This window comes from Lissotriton helveticus, chromosome 4_1, assembly GCF_964261635.1.
Source record: "Lissotriton helveticus chromosome 4_1, aLisHel1.1, whole genome shotgun sequence".
Taxonomy (NCBI): domain Eukaryota; kingdom Metazoa; phylum Chordata; class Amphibia; order Caudata; family Salamandridae; genus Lissotriton; species Lissotriton helveticus.
The window spans coordinates 1,360,218,595-1,360,236,037 of NC_136063.1; the positions used below are offsets into that span (position 1 = coordinate 1,360,218,595).

Below are 17,443 nucleotides of genomic sequence, written 5' to 3' on the forward strand. Positions count from 1 at the left end.
TGGACACACTGGGGAAGGTATGGTGGTCAGGCAATAAAGATGATATGATACTTTGTAGGAAAGATTGAGTACAAAAACAGATTTACAGTATGAAAAGTTTATGTTTCATGTAAAGGCGATTACATTTTAGGATGCCCAGCACAAAAAGACATAGGAGTTTATCTGCATCCCAATGCTGAACCTCAAATACAGACTCAAAATATTAACAATGATGTAGAGGTGAGATCTGATTTTGAGAAATAATATTTTGAAGTATACACAGAAAAGTTAGGATGCCTTAAACAAACGTGCACAAGATAAAATTGAAAGAGAAAGCGGATCCAGTGTCAGCTAAAGTACGTAGTCTTCATAGTCCTCCCTTGAGTGTACAGAACATAGTGAGAGAATAGTTAGAACAAAAGTGCAAGCTGGATGTAATAGAACCTGTGGAAGCAACTGAATTATTAGTACCCATTGTAGTGGCAAGAAAAGCAGACAACAAGATTCGCCTGTGTGTTGACCTTAGGGACCTTAGGGCCCTCAACAAAGAGGTAATTTATGATAAGTGATGTGTATGTCTCAGTCATTGAGAGAGCCATCTCTACTATGCTGTCTGGAATCCTGGGGCTGTTCTGTTATCAGGAGGATGTGCTGATATTTGGGAACTCTCAGGCACAACATAATGAAAGTCATAATTAGACAAGTTATGGACAGATTCAAAGAGTATGGCTTGACAGTAAGGAAATACAAGTGTAAACTTCAATGTACTGAAATAAAATATTTTGGGCATACATTCACTTCTGAATGGGTACAACCAAAAGCAGGTCTGGTTAACACCATTATGAAATTAGTGGTATACAAAACCAAAGATGAACTGAGATCTTTTTTGAAAATTATAGAATTTTATAGTAAATTTATCAGCAACTTTGTCAGTTGAAGGTGCCATAAGTGTAAATTGTTGAAAAATAGAGTAACTTTAGAGTGGGATTGTATTGCAAGAGAGAATTTAAAGATGTTTCCATTGCAACAGACTTGAAAGTGTTTGTTCCAGGAAAACAAATTATTATTACAACAGATGCCGATCAAAAGCCCTAGGGGCAGGACTTCTACACGATAGTGAAAAAGGTGATGAAACCACTGCATTTACCCCAGGCGCACCTAGGCATTCAGAGGTCAACTATTCTGTAATTGAAAAAGAAGCACTGACAGTGTACTGGGCGCTAAACAAATGTAAGAACTTTATCTGGGGGACTGTGTTCAAGTTAAGAACAGACCACAAACCAATTAAGGAGGTCTTTACAAAAAAGGAACTGGAGGCAATTCCCAGTAACATTGGGTCATTATTGTACAAGAGTACACATTTGATGAAGAATATATTCTTGGTACGCGTAACTTTGCAGAAGATTGCTTGTCCGGACTGGTTGATGACACAGAAAAGGAAGAGAAAGTCTATGACAAATAAAGTGAGAATATAGAATTGGTCAATAAAATGTGTGTGTGATCACAATAGGGGTGGTTAACGAGGAAAATTGGAGAAAAAAAATTGAAACAGATCCTATTCTAATTAACGTGTGAGATTTGTAAATCCTGGTGTGGGATACTGTAGAAAAGAATGAAGAGTGGCTGAGGCCATATTGGAAGGTCAGAGAAGAATTATTAGAAGTAGATGAATGCCTTTTCAGAGGCACAAAATTGATACCTCCTTAAGCCCTCGGGAAAAAACTAGTTGACACCGGAAGGCATCTGGGAATCACCAAAACCAAGCAAAGGTTGGGGTTAGACTTTTGGTGGCTACGGAGGGATGTACTGGTTGGGAGATAGATAAGAAATTGCATAGCCTGTTCCACCAGTGATAAGGTAGCACAACTGTACACGCCACCCATGCAGTGTCACTTCCTACCAGAAGGTCTCTAAATCGATGTAACAATGGACATCAATGGGCCACTGACAGGATAAAGGAGTTCCCCATAGAGTCTAGTTTTATTCAACTTATATTCAAGTTGGCCAGGAATCATATTTGTCTCTTATTTCAGCTTGACCTCAGTTATAAACTTCCTGATAAGGGTCTTTTACGAAAGGGAGTACCCAACACCACTATCACATGAAAATGTTGGTCAGTTGTGCTCCTGCAAAACGAAGAGATTTGTGCAATGTAATTGAATAACACACAAACATAGTGCCCTTTATCGCCCAGAAACCAATGGGGCAGGAGAAAGATTTAACAAAACACTTTTTAGAGGGCATTCAGCTAGCAAGATAAAATGGATTGAGATGGAAAGATGAGGTTTTGTGGTAAATAGGAGCTTATCATTTAATTCCTCTCCTCATCAGTCAATAGAACTCTCCTGGGGTCCCAGAATTTGCAAATCCTGAAAAAATAACATTTTAAAACAATTGTGTGTGCTCTACAATTGTGTGCACTACACCTGTGCTTGGCCGCACCGTGCTACTCATAGCCTTCAGCAGGTGCAGAGGAATGTGGCTGTCCATTGTGGGTTGAGCTTAGAAGTCTATGTCCTGTACCCAACCTCTGCCCGAAGGCTGTGTGCATCCTGGCTTGGCCACCCATAGCATGTTGAGCAGTAAGCCTAGTCTACAATCAAGCCACCGGACCAACATTGCTGCCCACACCTATAGGCCCAGTGACGCATGAGTTGGCCACACACAACAGGAAGTGTGTAGGGCCTGGCTTGTGCACAAAAAACAGTTTTTGAAATCTAGGATTTAAGGATGTGTGTAGCATGTTTTTAGCTATATGCTTTATTTACTTTCCTTCCATTGTATGTCAATACTCTTCTTGCTCTGGCAAACTCATGTATGGTGACCTATCTTTATTCCTAATTTTTTTTAACTTATCATAAGCTTGGGGTTATCATACCATACATTTGATTTATAAAATACATTTGGTTTTATACTTGAACCTCATTGATTAACACTGTGCAATAATCTACTGTTAAAAATTAATAATTAGTTTTAGTTTAACATTTCCAAATACAAATTTATTAGGAGATTTGCAAGAATTTGTACTACCAAAAGGATAAATGATAAAAATGCACAATTGATTGTAGATGTACCGGAATAAAGGAAGATGCCCAATATTTCAACAAAGTGCATAAACATATATGTTTTAAAACATTTCATTAAGGAAAGGGTTTGTTTTCTTTTCGACTCAGTGTGTTATTTCAAAGAGGTTTCCATAAGTGCTTTAAATTTCTCAATATCACAGCCATTCATTACAAATGCTTTGTTCTTCTTCTTGAGGTCGTCAATCAGATCCAGCACCATCATCCCTCGTGTATATTTTCCTGAAAGTTCCACAGTTACAGCGCATTTGATGTGGGATGTGACTGTGGTCGCATCAATGGCGGCTGCCATGGCGTATGAATCACATGACACAAAGCCATTCCCACCAACAATAACCTTCTCCTCCTTTTCACTTGTCCTTGTGTACTGTAGACTGTGAGCATAGATCTTCTTTATAAAGTTTGCTTTTTCTGTCCCCATGTTGACCCACTTGTCATACCATTCCTGAAAACATAAATACAAATGTAGCAATTGTCATAATGTGTATGGTTGGTAATCTATTAACCACAGATGGTTAATACATTTTCAGCTCTAGTGTATGTTTGTCAGGACATAACATAAAATCTGGCAACTTTGTAAATTCACAACGGACTTGTTTTATAATTTTGAGGACTTCATGGTGATATACATAATTAACATGAAGGCACATAAGAATTTTGGAGGATGAATGGTGATGTAATATGTTTGTTGACAAATGACACAGAGTGACAGCAAGTAACCCTGGAAAACGAGGAAATATTACAAATTATGTCATTATTTTCTTGAATATACTGAGTACACCTGGGCCAATGACTAATTCTGTTGAAGTGTGGCTCAATGGTTAGAGCGGCAGACCCTGATGCAGAGGTCTAGCCCGGGACCGGGGTTCAATTCCCCGCCTGATAATTCTCGCCTCGGTGCCTATTCCAATCATGGAGTCCCACTCTGCAACTCTGGGCAATAGCTTGCTTAATCTCCACAACGGCCCCCACAACGCTAAGGATGCCTGGCCTCCACCTTGGGGGTGCCCAGGAGTGGACACCTCACAGGGAAAGCCAGGATGGGCTCCACAGCAGTATTCGTACAAGCGCCTTGAGACCCTTGCGGGTGAGTAGTGCGCTATACAAGTATCAATTTACATTTACATTTACATCATATGTCCACTGACATTTATAAATAGATAAAAGTGATGAAAAATGGGTGTTTGGTGTGTGGATTGATGCCCAGACTTAAGGTTGAGTCTGTGACAAGCTTTTTTAAATTCTCAGTAGTATCCATAGCAATCAGAGTACGTCATTCCATGATTGGAAGTGTTTTCTCACACTTGGGGGCATATTTATGAGTTAATATCGAAGCACGGAGCCACAACAAATTTGGCAGCGCTGCCCTCCGACATTTTCAAAACGCAGGTATGCAACGTATTCACAGGAATATGGCGCACCTGTGTTTTCCCTAGCGCAGGTGCTAAATTTATCTTCCTAGCGATATCTCAGGCACCCTTGCACCATAGTGCAAGGGTGCCTGAGTTACAGGTAATGATTGTTTATGTGCAGGAAGGTATCCCTTCCTGCACATAAACAATCACTAATAGCAATTTGTTACATCTATGTGTGCTTTCTACAGCACACATAGAAGTAGCAAATCGTGATTATTTAATGATTGTTTATATGCAGGAAGGTAGACATGGACAAACCGTGAGATCCTAGCTTAAGACGATAGCTGTCGAAGGAGTTGAGGTACACTCAACAGGCCCGATTCACAAATGTAAACTTAGATGTTTGGTCTAAACCTAGACCAAGCATCTAAGTTTACTACTTTTGGAGTTCACAAAGGGCATTTACAGGTACTATTTTTATGTCAGTACAAAGATAAAGATAGTACTCGTAAATGCCCTTAGTGCCCTTGTAAATATGTGCCCCTTTCATGCAGAACACTGCGTGAAAGGGGCATTCCATGGGTGTTGCTGTGGGTGTTCCATTGCAACACGCATGGAATTTGCAGCATTCCCAGATTTCCAGATTTACGAGGAATCATAAAACAGGGAATGCATCAGATTCTAACTACACCCCAGGGGTGGCGTTACGTAGGTACAACGAGGGGGAAAATCATTATTTTTCCTCATTTGATCCTCTTTCTTCTATGTGTGCTGCTCTCTGCAGCACACATAGGAAACTGTCTTTGCTCATAGGAAATATTTTTACACATTAGATAAGTCACCCCTATAGTGGGACTTGTATGCCCACAGGCTTTGGTACTTAACATTCAAAAATATGACACACTACATTGGAAATAATATTCCCACACAATAGTCAATTGTCCAAAAGCTGCTTTTTCTGTGTAGCCAAAGCTATACTTTACAGGAACATGCCTATATATACATACAATATTAGTGTATATTCCCCAATAGAGTTCTTTTTAACATGCTTTTAAAAAATCGAACCCAGTTTTGAAAATAGAGTTTTGCAAAGTGTCCATTGTGCTGCCTGACTTTCGAGCTTACTCCAGAGGATCAAAAAATATTTCTCGCTGATGACAATGTTTTGTCTCTGGGCCCAGTAAAGCAAGGGTATTGTCAACAACTGGCCATGGAACAGAAAAATATAGCAGAACAAGGGACAGCCTAAATATGTCTTCTTTTGACCTGTTGATGCTATAGTGGACTAGTAGGAACATTTCCTATCCATTTCCAGAGACGTCCCAGACTTTTTACCTCCAACCCCAGAAGGAGGAGGAACCATTATTGACCCTCACAGAGGGGAGGGCTCTTCATCCTAATAGGGCAGTAGTTACTTAAATGGCCTGAGCAGCTTTATTTAACTATGCTGACGATCTGCAGCTCGTCTTTCCGCTTGATTCTCCTCAGGCAACCAACAACTTCACGCCGTTCTGACCTATATCCATCATTGGATGAATCAGAATCAATTAAAACTTAATCCCGGAAAGACTGAGCTACTTCTTCCTGGTTCCAGCGCTGCTTTTTGGGGCCCGCAGTTCTGGCCTCCCGATCTGGGTTCCCCCCCAATACCACTCAAGGCCGTTAGGAGTCTGGGGGTGACGATCGACGCTGATTTGTCACTTAAGGCCCAAGTGGGTGCCACGATTTCTTCGTGCATGTTTCAGCTCCGAAAAATCCGGAAGATCAGGCACCTACTTCCACATGCGGCCTTGTGTCAGGTCGTCATGTCCCTGGTCATTTCGCGCCTTGATTTTTCTAACTCTCTCTACTATGCACTTCCGCGATTTCTCTCACACCGCCTTCAGGTTGTACAAAATCAGGCAGCCCGCCTCATATACAAGATCCCTAAGTGGCAATCGGCTAGGCCCCTGCTCCGCAGGCTTCATTGGCTACCAGTGAAGGAGAGAGCAGCTTTTAAGATGGGATGTTTGGTATTCAAATCCCTTCACTGCTCCTGCCCTGCCTTTTTGAAATCTTTGATTACTTTGTACCAACCTGTCCGCTCTCTTCGCTCAGCCTTCCAACATCTGATTGTAACCCCCAAGTTTAAACTTCATAAACTTGGCGGCTGTCGTTTTGCTTCCCTTGCCCCCAAATTTTGGAATCCCCTTCCTCTGACTATTAAATCTAGCAAATCTCTTCTTCAGTTTAGAAAACTTCTTAAAACTTTTTTATTTTCCCTCTCTGAATAAACTGTTTTTTCTGCTCATTAACACGTCCCTTCAGCCAGCGCCATGAAACCTCCGGGTGTTAGAGCGCTTAACAAGACTCATTTAACATAACATAACATAACATTTATTTATTTTATTTATAAAGTTAGGTTGAGGTGGGGTGCTGACATCTTGTTTTAGGGTGCATGGGAGGGTTTGTCCACTGGATCAGACTGGCACCACACCATCACTTCCTCAGAACATTTCTGGATCTGTGGAGAAAACATCTGGAAGGAAATGGATTGGTTCTGAAAGTTGGAAGAAAGAAATCCCACAAACGCATTGCTCCTATTGGCACCCAGGGACTGGAACACTCTCCTAGAGTTAAGTGGTTTACCTCCTGTTTGCCTAAGCCATGGACGAAAAAAAAGTAAAAGGACTCCTGACTTCAAGAACATCCAGATACCAGATGAGTACCAGACCTTGCAGGAGTCCTTGACTGAGGGAAATCTGGTACATAGAAGCCTGCCCTGAGGACCTTAGGGCTACAGAAATCACGAGGAGTAACTTTAGCAGCAGTTGTAGAAAAGTGGGACTTAGTTATGATACACCATAGATGTTCACTCCCATCTATTTACAACTATTTTACATAGAAATGGTTTGTGACACTATTTTATACGATAATGACAAATGTGTACTAGGCTCCATTTATCAAGAAACACACAAAAAAAGTTTGATTTAGATACTGCATCGTAAAAGCAATCAGAATGTTAGAAGTAGTTTTCTGATAGCACCTAACAGTCAGTAAGTAGATGTGAAATCTGACAACTTAATGGCATGTATTCTTATGCTTAGGAAAACGTGATGAATAAACGATAACACAGAGACTTGAAACAAAAGTGTTACTTCCTAGAGCGAAAGCATGCGAATGGACAGACAAGGGATGAGAGCATGAAATCATCTACTTTTTAAAGGCAGCAAATGTCCGTATGACTAAAATACAGTGACTATAAGGAAATAGCGAGTAATGGATTACTTAATTCTTCCGAGTCTGTTTACTCTTGCCTACTACATTATCTCATCCTACCGTGAGCAACCAATAAGACAGAGTGGTTTGACAAATTTGATGATGTCAAGGGGTGTAAACCTGGAATATATGGAGTATAATTGCCTAAATTCTGAACTAAGGGGCGTCACCCCTTTTACCCATCGTGAGGTACAGAGTCTGGCCACTGGAATTTCCAGAAACAATGCAAAATGTGACAAAATACTGCGATTTGCTGCTGGCTGGTATGCTAACATAGTGAAACTTTTTTGGCTGAAAATGTTCCCATCAGAGCAGCTGTGGCATTGACACCACAATGCTGACAGAGGCAGAGGATTCTGTCCATGAACTGGAACTGGTCATTTGAAATTTACTGATCTTTCCTAATAGGGTTTGTATGAGATGCATCTGATTTTCCTACTAAATCATTTTCTTTAGGATAAAATCTTCCTCGTCTGACGAAGATATTTCCTTCATGCTTGGATCTCGAAGAGTTTGCAAATGCTTATTAAACCTGATCTCACTCAACTTTAGGTTGTGTGCAAATTATTTGAACTCTAAAAGAAAAACAAATTAAAACACATTTCTCTGTTGCTTTTGTCTCATTATTTGTTTCCGGCTAAGTGCAAATCAGACTTCGTGGCTAACTAAACTAGAGGTGAGATTACCTGGGAGATTACATCCAAGATTGAATGAAATTATCTTATTCCAGGTCCTCATATGATAATTGTTCATCCCCTTAGTATTCCAGTCCCTTTCAGCACAGAGCAAGTTCCATCGGAGGACCTAAGAGATTCAATATGTTTGAGGTTAATCTGGGATGAGAAAAAAGCTAATTAAATAAATTAGCTTATGAGGCCCAAAGCATTAACACTACAACAGTTTTTCTGGTAGCGTGTCTGGTGGTTTACTGTCTGCCAAACTGGGATATAAGGGGGATGTGTAATAAGGATACTACAGATTTTCCCAAAACCCAAGTTCAGTGATGCTTGCCCGAGTGTCAGTTCTGAAGACAATGAAACGACGAGGCAAGCGGTGTGGGTCTCAATATGGTTGTGAAATATTGTTGCTTAAATATGTTAATAATGATAATTGGTAGATAAATGTTTTAGTATTTTGTGTTGAATTGGGTATTGATGCATTGAAGTTGTTATCAGGTCTGAAGTGGCCTAAGATCCTGGGATATAAACCTAAGGGTCGTCTCAGTGTGGCATATGCTGAGTACGTGTGTCTGCTGTTTTGAAGGAGCTGTATGTGAGACGTCAGCGGCAGTACCACCAAAGAAGGGAACTTTGTGAGAGTGTGAAAGTTAAAATCGTTAGGATTTCTCTAAAGTGCACAGAGAATAATCATAAGGATTTTTAGGTGAAGTCGTGCTAGTCAAGATTTTGCTTGAGGTTGGTCACATTTATTCTGGTTCTATGGAGATCTATAATTTCTTTTAGTGAAGCAGAGAATAATGTATTTGTGTTTATTGAGTTCTTTAAGTAGTAAAAGAGGGGTCAGTTGCTGCCAGGAGTTTGTTTGATGTCATAGACTGTCATGCTGTGATAGGACGGTTGGTGTAGACCTGCTCTGAGATTGGTCGAGAGTGTCAAAGAGAGCTGCGCAGTGATTGGGAGCCAGAACTATAATAATGAAGTGTATTTCTCTGGAAATACGAGTGAGATAATTTGTAAAGACATTAAAATATTTCATCTGGAATCATGAAAATGTTAAAGAGTTTAAAAACATTGATACATGGAGATGTCCCTGTATCTACTGGAGAAGAAGTACTGATAACACATTAAGGCACTTCTGCTTTGTATATGACTTTAGAGAAAGGAATACATGTACTTGGTTAGAGAATTGAATGAAGTATATTTACCTTTTCCCCAATATGGCACCTTTGATAATCAAATTCTTGAAAGTGTTAGGAGACAGATGAATGATATTAAGCCACCACCCAGACCTTTGCAATTCGAAGCTCTTGGAGAATGGGAACATGTGTCTCATCAATCAATCAATCAATCAAATCATTTGTAGAGCGCACTACATACCCGTGGGGGGGGTGGGGAACGCTGTTACTGCTCGAAAAGCCAGGTCTTAAGGAGAAAGAGAAAGAGAAATGACAGAGAAGATATAAACACTTTAAATAAGTATGCAGAGGCAAAATTGGCCACTCAATGGAAGATGTGGAGAAGGACTATTGCAGATGGAGTGCGATTATTTTCCATACTGGTCGCAGAAAAGAATAAGGGAGAAAAATGCAAAGAAAAGAAGAAACATCTTGAAATCTCACACACTCCCCCATTGACTGATGAGAGTGATGAGATTGATGATGAGGTTTTGAGTGAATGATTGATGAATCGACCTTCACCATATAATGAAGAACAGTCAAAGACAGGGTCAAATCCATTTGTGGGAATTCAACTAGATGCACCAATATTAAAAAATAGTTAAATCTTCTAAATAGTTCCTGATTGAAGAGCAAATGCCAAATGCCCAGAGGAGTAGAGTTAAATAACCCCATAATACCGAATGCTCCAGATGCTCTTTCATTTCCAGTAACCATAGGACCTGTGGTTCCTTTGTATGAATCAGGTATGGGAGGACAGCAAATGCATGCTTGGTTCCACTGGATTGGCGGAAATACCGTTTCACAGGAATTGAGTAGAGAGTTATTGCAGAGACCATTCAGACTACTGTATCACCTATTCAAGCGAGACCAACCCCATTATCTAGTACTGCAGATAGAGAAGCACAAGCTACTGTAGTAAGCTTTACCAATGGGAATTCGAGGTGCTGAAACCTGCGTCACTGGATAGGTGGAGGGAGCTAGTGAAGGATCACAAGATAATGTATTAAATCAAACAGTAGGGCCTAGCCCACGGGAACTTGATGACTGGATTAAGGATATATCTCCTTCCACTTTTGACAAGGGTGTGAAAGAACAAGGGGACATATCAGCAAGCAGCAGCGATAATTATCGCTGGCCGCGTATAGTGTAAAAAATCTTAACGTCGCCCAACGCCGGATTCTATCGCCCGGTCAGTGCCATATTTACAACGCCCATCGACGAGGCGATAGAAATCCCGGCAATAGCGGCGATAGGCATAAAATATCGCTGGAATACCAGCGATATAACGAACAGTCAGAGTGAACATTGTATATAGGGAGAGGTGGATCTAGCATTATGATCCACCTCCCATGCAACATATTGCTAAGTCATGAATTTATCAGGCATAAAGAACCGGTGATATACCCGGTTAGTGCTAGTTTTAATGATGCTAGAAGTCTTAGGGATTAACTTGTTGATAGAGAGTAGCCGTTTTTGCGGTTATTCCCGCTGAGTTTCAGTCGGGAATGCCTAACTCGCATCTCATTAGCGATGCGAGGTGAGGCGCTAAGAAAATGGGCACAGAGATATGGATTCACGCATTAGCGTGTCCATGCTGATAGGGCGTTAGATTTATAGCCGCTTTTCGTCCCAAAACGGACGCTAAAGCAGTGATAATTCTACCGCTGTGCCTTATAGATATGCCCCAAGGAATTTCAGGAACGAGAAATATAAGTGGTGATGTAGTAAAACTTAAGGGGGATTGGAAGAAATGATTTTGGGAACCATTAGTCCAGGAAGAATTGTTAGTTATACAGGTAATGAATTATTGGTTGTATGTATGAGAGCTAGAAATACTCAAGAGAAATTGTCTGAAGTTGCACAGAAAAATGGGTTGGATATATAAAAATCAAAAATATTATAAAAAGCGTATCAATTGGATTTCAGAGACAAAGATCTAGAGAGTCTAAAACCATCAGGAAAAAGATCACAGATTAAAGAATTACTGACTGGAATGGGGTGAGTTAGAAAGATGGGAAGGCAGATGAGCTAAAAACAAGGAAACAAAAAAGGCAACTATGCCAATGTATCCAATGTTTGAAGGGGGAACTGAAAACACAGAGACGAAAATACTCCCAATGAGGAACTTGTCAGGAGGAGGATGTGTTCATAATCCATAGACTACACCAGATATATTGTCCTTTACATATGATTTTCCAAAATGGTGTTGAATGGTATAGACAGGTTGAGAGATGTGTGCAGGTTTCAAAAGTATTGTTTGACATTGTGGTCCCAAGTGATCTATGGACTGATGTAAGATTGAAGTAGATTGGCCAGAAACAGAACCTGTGACAGATTCAAATCTATTGCATATCACCTGAAGTAATGAAGAAATATAACCAGGACATTACTTATTTAAAGGGAAAAATTAATCCAAAGGAAACTGATTAGGTAAAGATTGACAGGACAACAAAAGAATTGAAATAGACAGTGCATGCATACTATGAAAGACTTCTGTAGGCATTCAAGAAATATAGTGGAATGGAAAACTGGTCATGAAAAGATATGGGGCATATTGTATATCGATTTGTGTATGGATCAAGGCCCAAAATAAGTACATTGATACAGCATCATTTGATTTGTTGGCAACGCAAACCCATAGATGAGATTCTTCGGTATGCAAAATATTGCAGCGATGAAGTAGATTCCAAGCTTAAGAGATTGAAGGAAAAGTTGATGTTGGCTCAGATGAAGGCAGCAAAGTAAGGTTATGTGGGAGTTGGTGCTGATTGTACTGTTGTAGTACAGGGAAATGGTCAAATGAATGCTGGTATGTGAGGAGTAGCAGGAGGTCAGCAACAAAATGTGATAACTCAAGGCAGAGGAAGAGGGGCTTCAATAGAAATGTTGAAAAAGACTAACCCATATCATATTTGCAGCAGGTTCGGGCATTGTAATCAGATGAATGGGCAAGTAACGAAGGGTGAATCTATGCAGGCCGAAGCAGGTGACATGATGCAGAATCAGCAGATTCGAAGACAGAAATGTTTAAATTTGACTCTGCCACAAGTTCGTATGCCCCACGTGAATGGTCTGGTTAAAAAATATAATGCAAACATGGGATTCCATTCAAATGACCAAATCGACACAAACACAAAGGTAACGGATCAATAATTAATACAGATTGATGACAGTGATTCTGATTTGTCCCAATGACGTCTCTCACACACTTTTTTGTATGATGTCTTGGTTATATTCTTAACACTAAGGTGTGGTTTGTTATATGTCACGCAATTGGAATTTTATGGTTACCATAAGGGAATGGGCGACTATTAAAGAAGGCACACTTTTAGGATATACCGACTACCCCAACAATTAATGAAAGGGGAGGAATTTTGTAATAGTAATGCAACATACAGTATACCTAAAAAGAATTACAAGAGTTGATAAGTGCCAACAAAGTCTCGGTCATTGATGGTGTCTTTGTCCCAATGACGGTGCCTGAGAGGGAAGGAGGAATGCATGCTTGGTGAATCCTTACAGGGAAACCAGAGAGGTCCTTATGTGGATGGCAAAGTGAATTGAACACCTATTTCATTTCTTGTCGACACTGCTACCAGTTACACTGTGAGAACAGCAGAAGTTCCCAACCTACCGCTCTCGGGAGAAAGAATCCAAGTTGTAGGAGTTTCTAACAGATTAATGTCAACCACTGTAATTGAACCTGTCATGGTACAAATTGGATAGTTTGAGGATTTGCATAAATTTGTGAAATGTGAATCCAGTCCAGTGAATCTTTTGGGACTAGACTTGTGCAAATTGAATTGTTCCATCTATTGTACTCCGAAAGGAATAGAGTTTCATACCAATGAGGATAATATTGTATTCAAAATGGCAAAACAAAAGATTGAAATCAAAGGGGTATTTCCTTTAGTAACAAGTGATAATTTACACCAATAATTGAAAGACGCTGTGTTACCTGAAGCTTGGGATTTCACAGGAAAATATATTGGGCTGATCAAAGGAGTGATTGCAATACAGATCACTTTGAGACCAAATGCAGATCACTTTGAGACCAAATGCAGAAGTTCCTTGAATTCCACCATATAGCTGAACCCTGAGACCATCGCAGACATAAAACCTCTGATCGAGTCATTGATTGAACAAGGTATTTTGAAGGAAATCATGGGGATTCCATGCAATTCACCTATTATGGGAATTCAGAAACCAAACGGGAAGTATTTGATAGTGCTGGATTTGTGCAAAGTTAATCAGATTGTGATACTATGTTGTTCAATTATGACAAATCCAGACGTGATACTATATCAGATCCCATGTGAAGATGCCTGGTTTCTGTCATTGCCCTGTGCCAAGCCTTCTTCTTCATTCACCTAAAACTCAGATGGCTAATATTTATTGGCTTTACGGTTAGGAAATCGTGTGTTGGCATGGTGCCGAGTTCCACAAGGGTATGGAGAGTCCTTCCATCTTCAATCAAATATTGAAGAAAAACTTGGAATCATTGGTAATGCCAAATCATTCTGTTCTGGTACAGTTCATTGATGACTTGTTGGTGGCATGAGGTACACAGGAGGCCTGCATATGTGACAGTATTGCATTACTGAATCATCTGGCAGTGAGTGAGCATAAAGTACCAACAACAAAGTTACAATTTTACAAAAGGGAGGTCCTTTACTTAGGACATCACATTGAAAAGGGAGCTAGAAAGGTGTCAAAGGATCATATTACAGCCATTCTACAGATGAATCCGCAAAACAAACAAAATAGAAGTTGCATGTTTCTTGGAATGGTCGGCTATTGCCGCCAATGTATTCCAAATTTTTCACTAACAGCTAAGACACTTCAGAGGCTTACATACATAGATGTGGCAGATCCAGTTCCATGGAATGATGAATGCATGCGCTCTTTTAACGAACTTCGAGAGAGTTTGTGTCGAGCTCCACCATTGGGAATGCAAGACTTTAACAAAAGCTTCACTCTGTTCTGCAGTGAGCAAGAAGGCTGTGCATTGTCAGTTCTAACACAGATGTTTGGAACTGCGCGCAGTTCTGTTGCATTCTTCTCAGCTACATTAGATAGCTGCAGCATTTGCCTTGGTGTCTATAGGCAGTTACTGCCACATTTGTGAATTTGGAACAATGTGAGAGCATTGTGACGGGTCACCTACTGAAAGTGCATGTACCATAATTTGTTGAAATTTTGCTTACTCGAAAAGGGCCGGACTGGCCGTAGCGGGCACTGGGCGTTTCCTCTGTGGGCCACTAGGCCCTGTGACAAAATTTGCCAAAACCGGCCCTGGCAAACAGCTCGGCCACTCCCAAGGGGGCCGGTCGAGCTCTTTGCCAGGGCCAGTTTTGGTTCCCAGTCCGGGCCAGTACTCGAACACAACATCTCACAAGTAGCTGGTTAACTAAATATGAACAAGTGATTCTAGGTGCTGAGAATTTGGCATTGGTGAGAGGTATGAGTCTGAATCCGGCTACATTGATGCCCTTACCAGGAAACAAAGTTGTGCTTCATTAAGCAGATCATGATTGTTTGGATGTAACTTAGCTGTGCACATAGCCCTGATTAAGTCTAACCACATGGCAATCATTCAGAATAGCACTCCAACCCATCATTATTTTGCTCACCATGCCACCTCATCTTGGACCCAGCCATATACAAATCAGTCTTGACCCTGTTCCTCATGGGAAACATCCAGCCCGAACTACCAAGCCAAGTCATCCCTTAACCGGAACACACACAACCCGGGGCTGGTTTTACACTAGATGGACTACATTCTGGTATAGGCTCACTGAAATCCCGACAGCCGAACCATGAACTGAAGGGAAACTAGGAAAAAAGGATGGATACGTCATTTGCTCCTTAGCTACAATCTGCCGAATGAGCTGTAATGGATACATCTGAACAGTCCCAAGGGCAAATACTTGAAAGGTGACAAACTACACTGATCAAAATCAATGCCCTTTGTGTCACATGCAGTGCAGCACATTTTTGGTCATAATCGCTATAATAATGTAATAACTACAGACTTTCTGGTGTCCTATATTGTCTTGCTGCTACGTCCTTCTTGTGTGTTTTATTTTTGCATCAGATATCTTTTTCATTTCTCTACTTTTCCAACAGTTTGATGTGCAAAACATTTGCGGATGTGGCGTGCATCAAAGTGGGGACAGAATGTGACAATACATAAAATCCCAAGCAGCACCATCTGAGCTATGAGTTACATATGGAAACTTAGCACTAAGTCAGGATTAAGTCACAATTTGTAGATCACAAGTATGTGTGCGCCAGACCACAAAAGAAGATATTGAAGAAGAAAAAAAATGGGCCCGATTCACAAAGGTAAAGTGAAACGAACGACTAACTTATAGACTTTTGGTTGTCACAAAGTGCATTTACTACTCGTAAATGCCCTTTGAGAATAACAAGAGTTGAACTTTATGACTTCTGGTATTCACAAAGTGCATTTAAGAGTAGTAAACTCCCTTTCCGAAAACCAAAAGTCGGTAAGTTAGACTTTTGTCTCACTTTACCTTTGTAAATTGGGCAAAATTAAGAAAAAATAGGACCCTCCAGACTCTCTCAAACGAAAATCACCTTGACCCGACTGCTACAGTAGAGGATAATTATAAAACATATTATAATCATATAACTGACACCTTGGACCAGCTAATCCCGGTAAAAAAGCTCAAAAACAGGAGTAAAAGCACAGCCCCTTGGTATAATGAAGAACTTAAACAACTACATTTGAGCTGTAAGAAAGCAGAGAGGAAATGGGGGAAGAAGTATCTAGAGTCAGATAAGAAAGAGTTGAGAATAGTGCAGATCAAGTATAAGGAGCTTATCCGTAAGTCCAAGGCGGACTTCTATGCTAACTCCATTATGCATGCGCCCAATAGTACTAGGGCCCTTTTTAAGATCGTTAAGGAGCTCTCCACCCCGACTTGTACGAGCAACAAAGTGGTAGCTTCACAGATACTCTCTGATGAGATCTCCTCCTATTTCGAAGATAAAATTGCCAAAATTGTTGGTGACCTCCATCCCCACATTATTGGCAATCAGGGTAATCTCGTGCAGAGGGTGGATGAGGACTTGGGGGTGACAACCTCTCTGGACAGTTTTCAAATCCTCACCGATACCTCTTTCAATAATCTGGCTCACAGCGTGTCATCGGGTTTCCCTCTTGATCCTCTTCCACACAAAATCTGGAAGACATACGGCCAAGACACCTTCCCTTGGTTGCGACAGATCTGTAACCAATTTCTGGAAGATGGTATAGTTCAAGATCAGTGGAAGCAAGCCGTGGTACCTCCTTTGATTAAGAAGCCCTCATTGGGCCCAACAATTCCAGAAAGCTTTAGACCCATCTCCCTCCTACCTTATCCAATCAAAATCTTGTAAAGGGCAGTAAGAGGATAATCAACTGCTGGATAGGGACCAATTTGGGTTCCGTCCATGCCAGGGGACTGAGACAGCGTTGGCAACTATGCTGGACAATTTACGTAGGCGAGCCGACGACAGGAATGCTACTGTATTAGTGCTTCTCGATATGTCGGCCGCTTTCGACACGGTGAATCATTCAATACTGGTGGAGAGACTAAGGAAGATAGGGGTGAAGGGACGGGCTCTGAAGTCGCTACAGTCCTACTTATCGGGGAGACAGCAGATGGTGACCATGGCACAGTTCACCTCTAGCAAATCATCGGTAATCTATGGGGTACCGCAGGGCTCTGCGATCAGCCCTATTCTTTTTAATATCTATCTGCAGCCCCTCTTTCCCATCATTAAATCATTTAGAGTTGACCTAGTCAACTACGTTGACGATACTCAACTGGCGTTTTCCTTGGAAGGGAAACACGCAGTATCCATGGACACATTCCAGGAGTGTATGCGTCAGATCGCTG

The 17,443-nt window shown here is 40.9% G+C and overlaps 1 protein-coding gene across 2 annotated transcripts in view; it reads right to left on the reverse strand.

The window, feature by feature from the left end:
- Nucleotides 1-2,956: 2,956 nt before the first annotated feature.
- The window catches only part of LOC144829107 (pyrimidine-specific ribonucleoside hydrolase RihA-like), a 279,763-nt gene continuing 265,276 nt past the window's right edge, over nucleotides 2,957-17,443 (reverse strand). For both annotated transcript variants that reach the window (XM_078687914.1, XM_078687913.1), the window contains exon 6: nucleotides 2,957-3,507. In XM_078687914.1, the coding sequence (XP_078544040.1) occupies nucleotides 3,157-3,507 (351 nt within the window). In that variant the 3' untranslated portion in view covers nucleotides 2,957-3,156. The remainder of the gene's footprint in view (nucleotides 3,508-17,443) is intronic.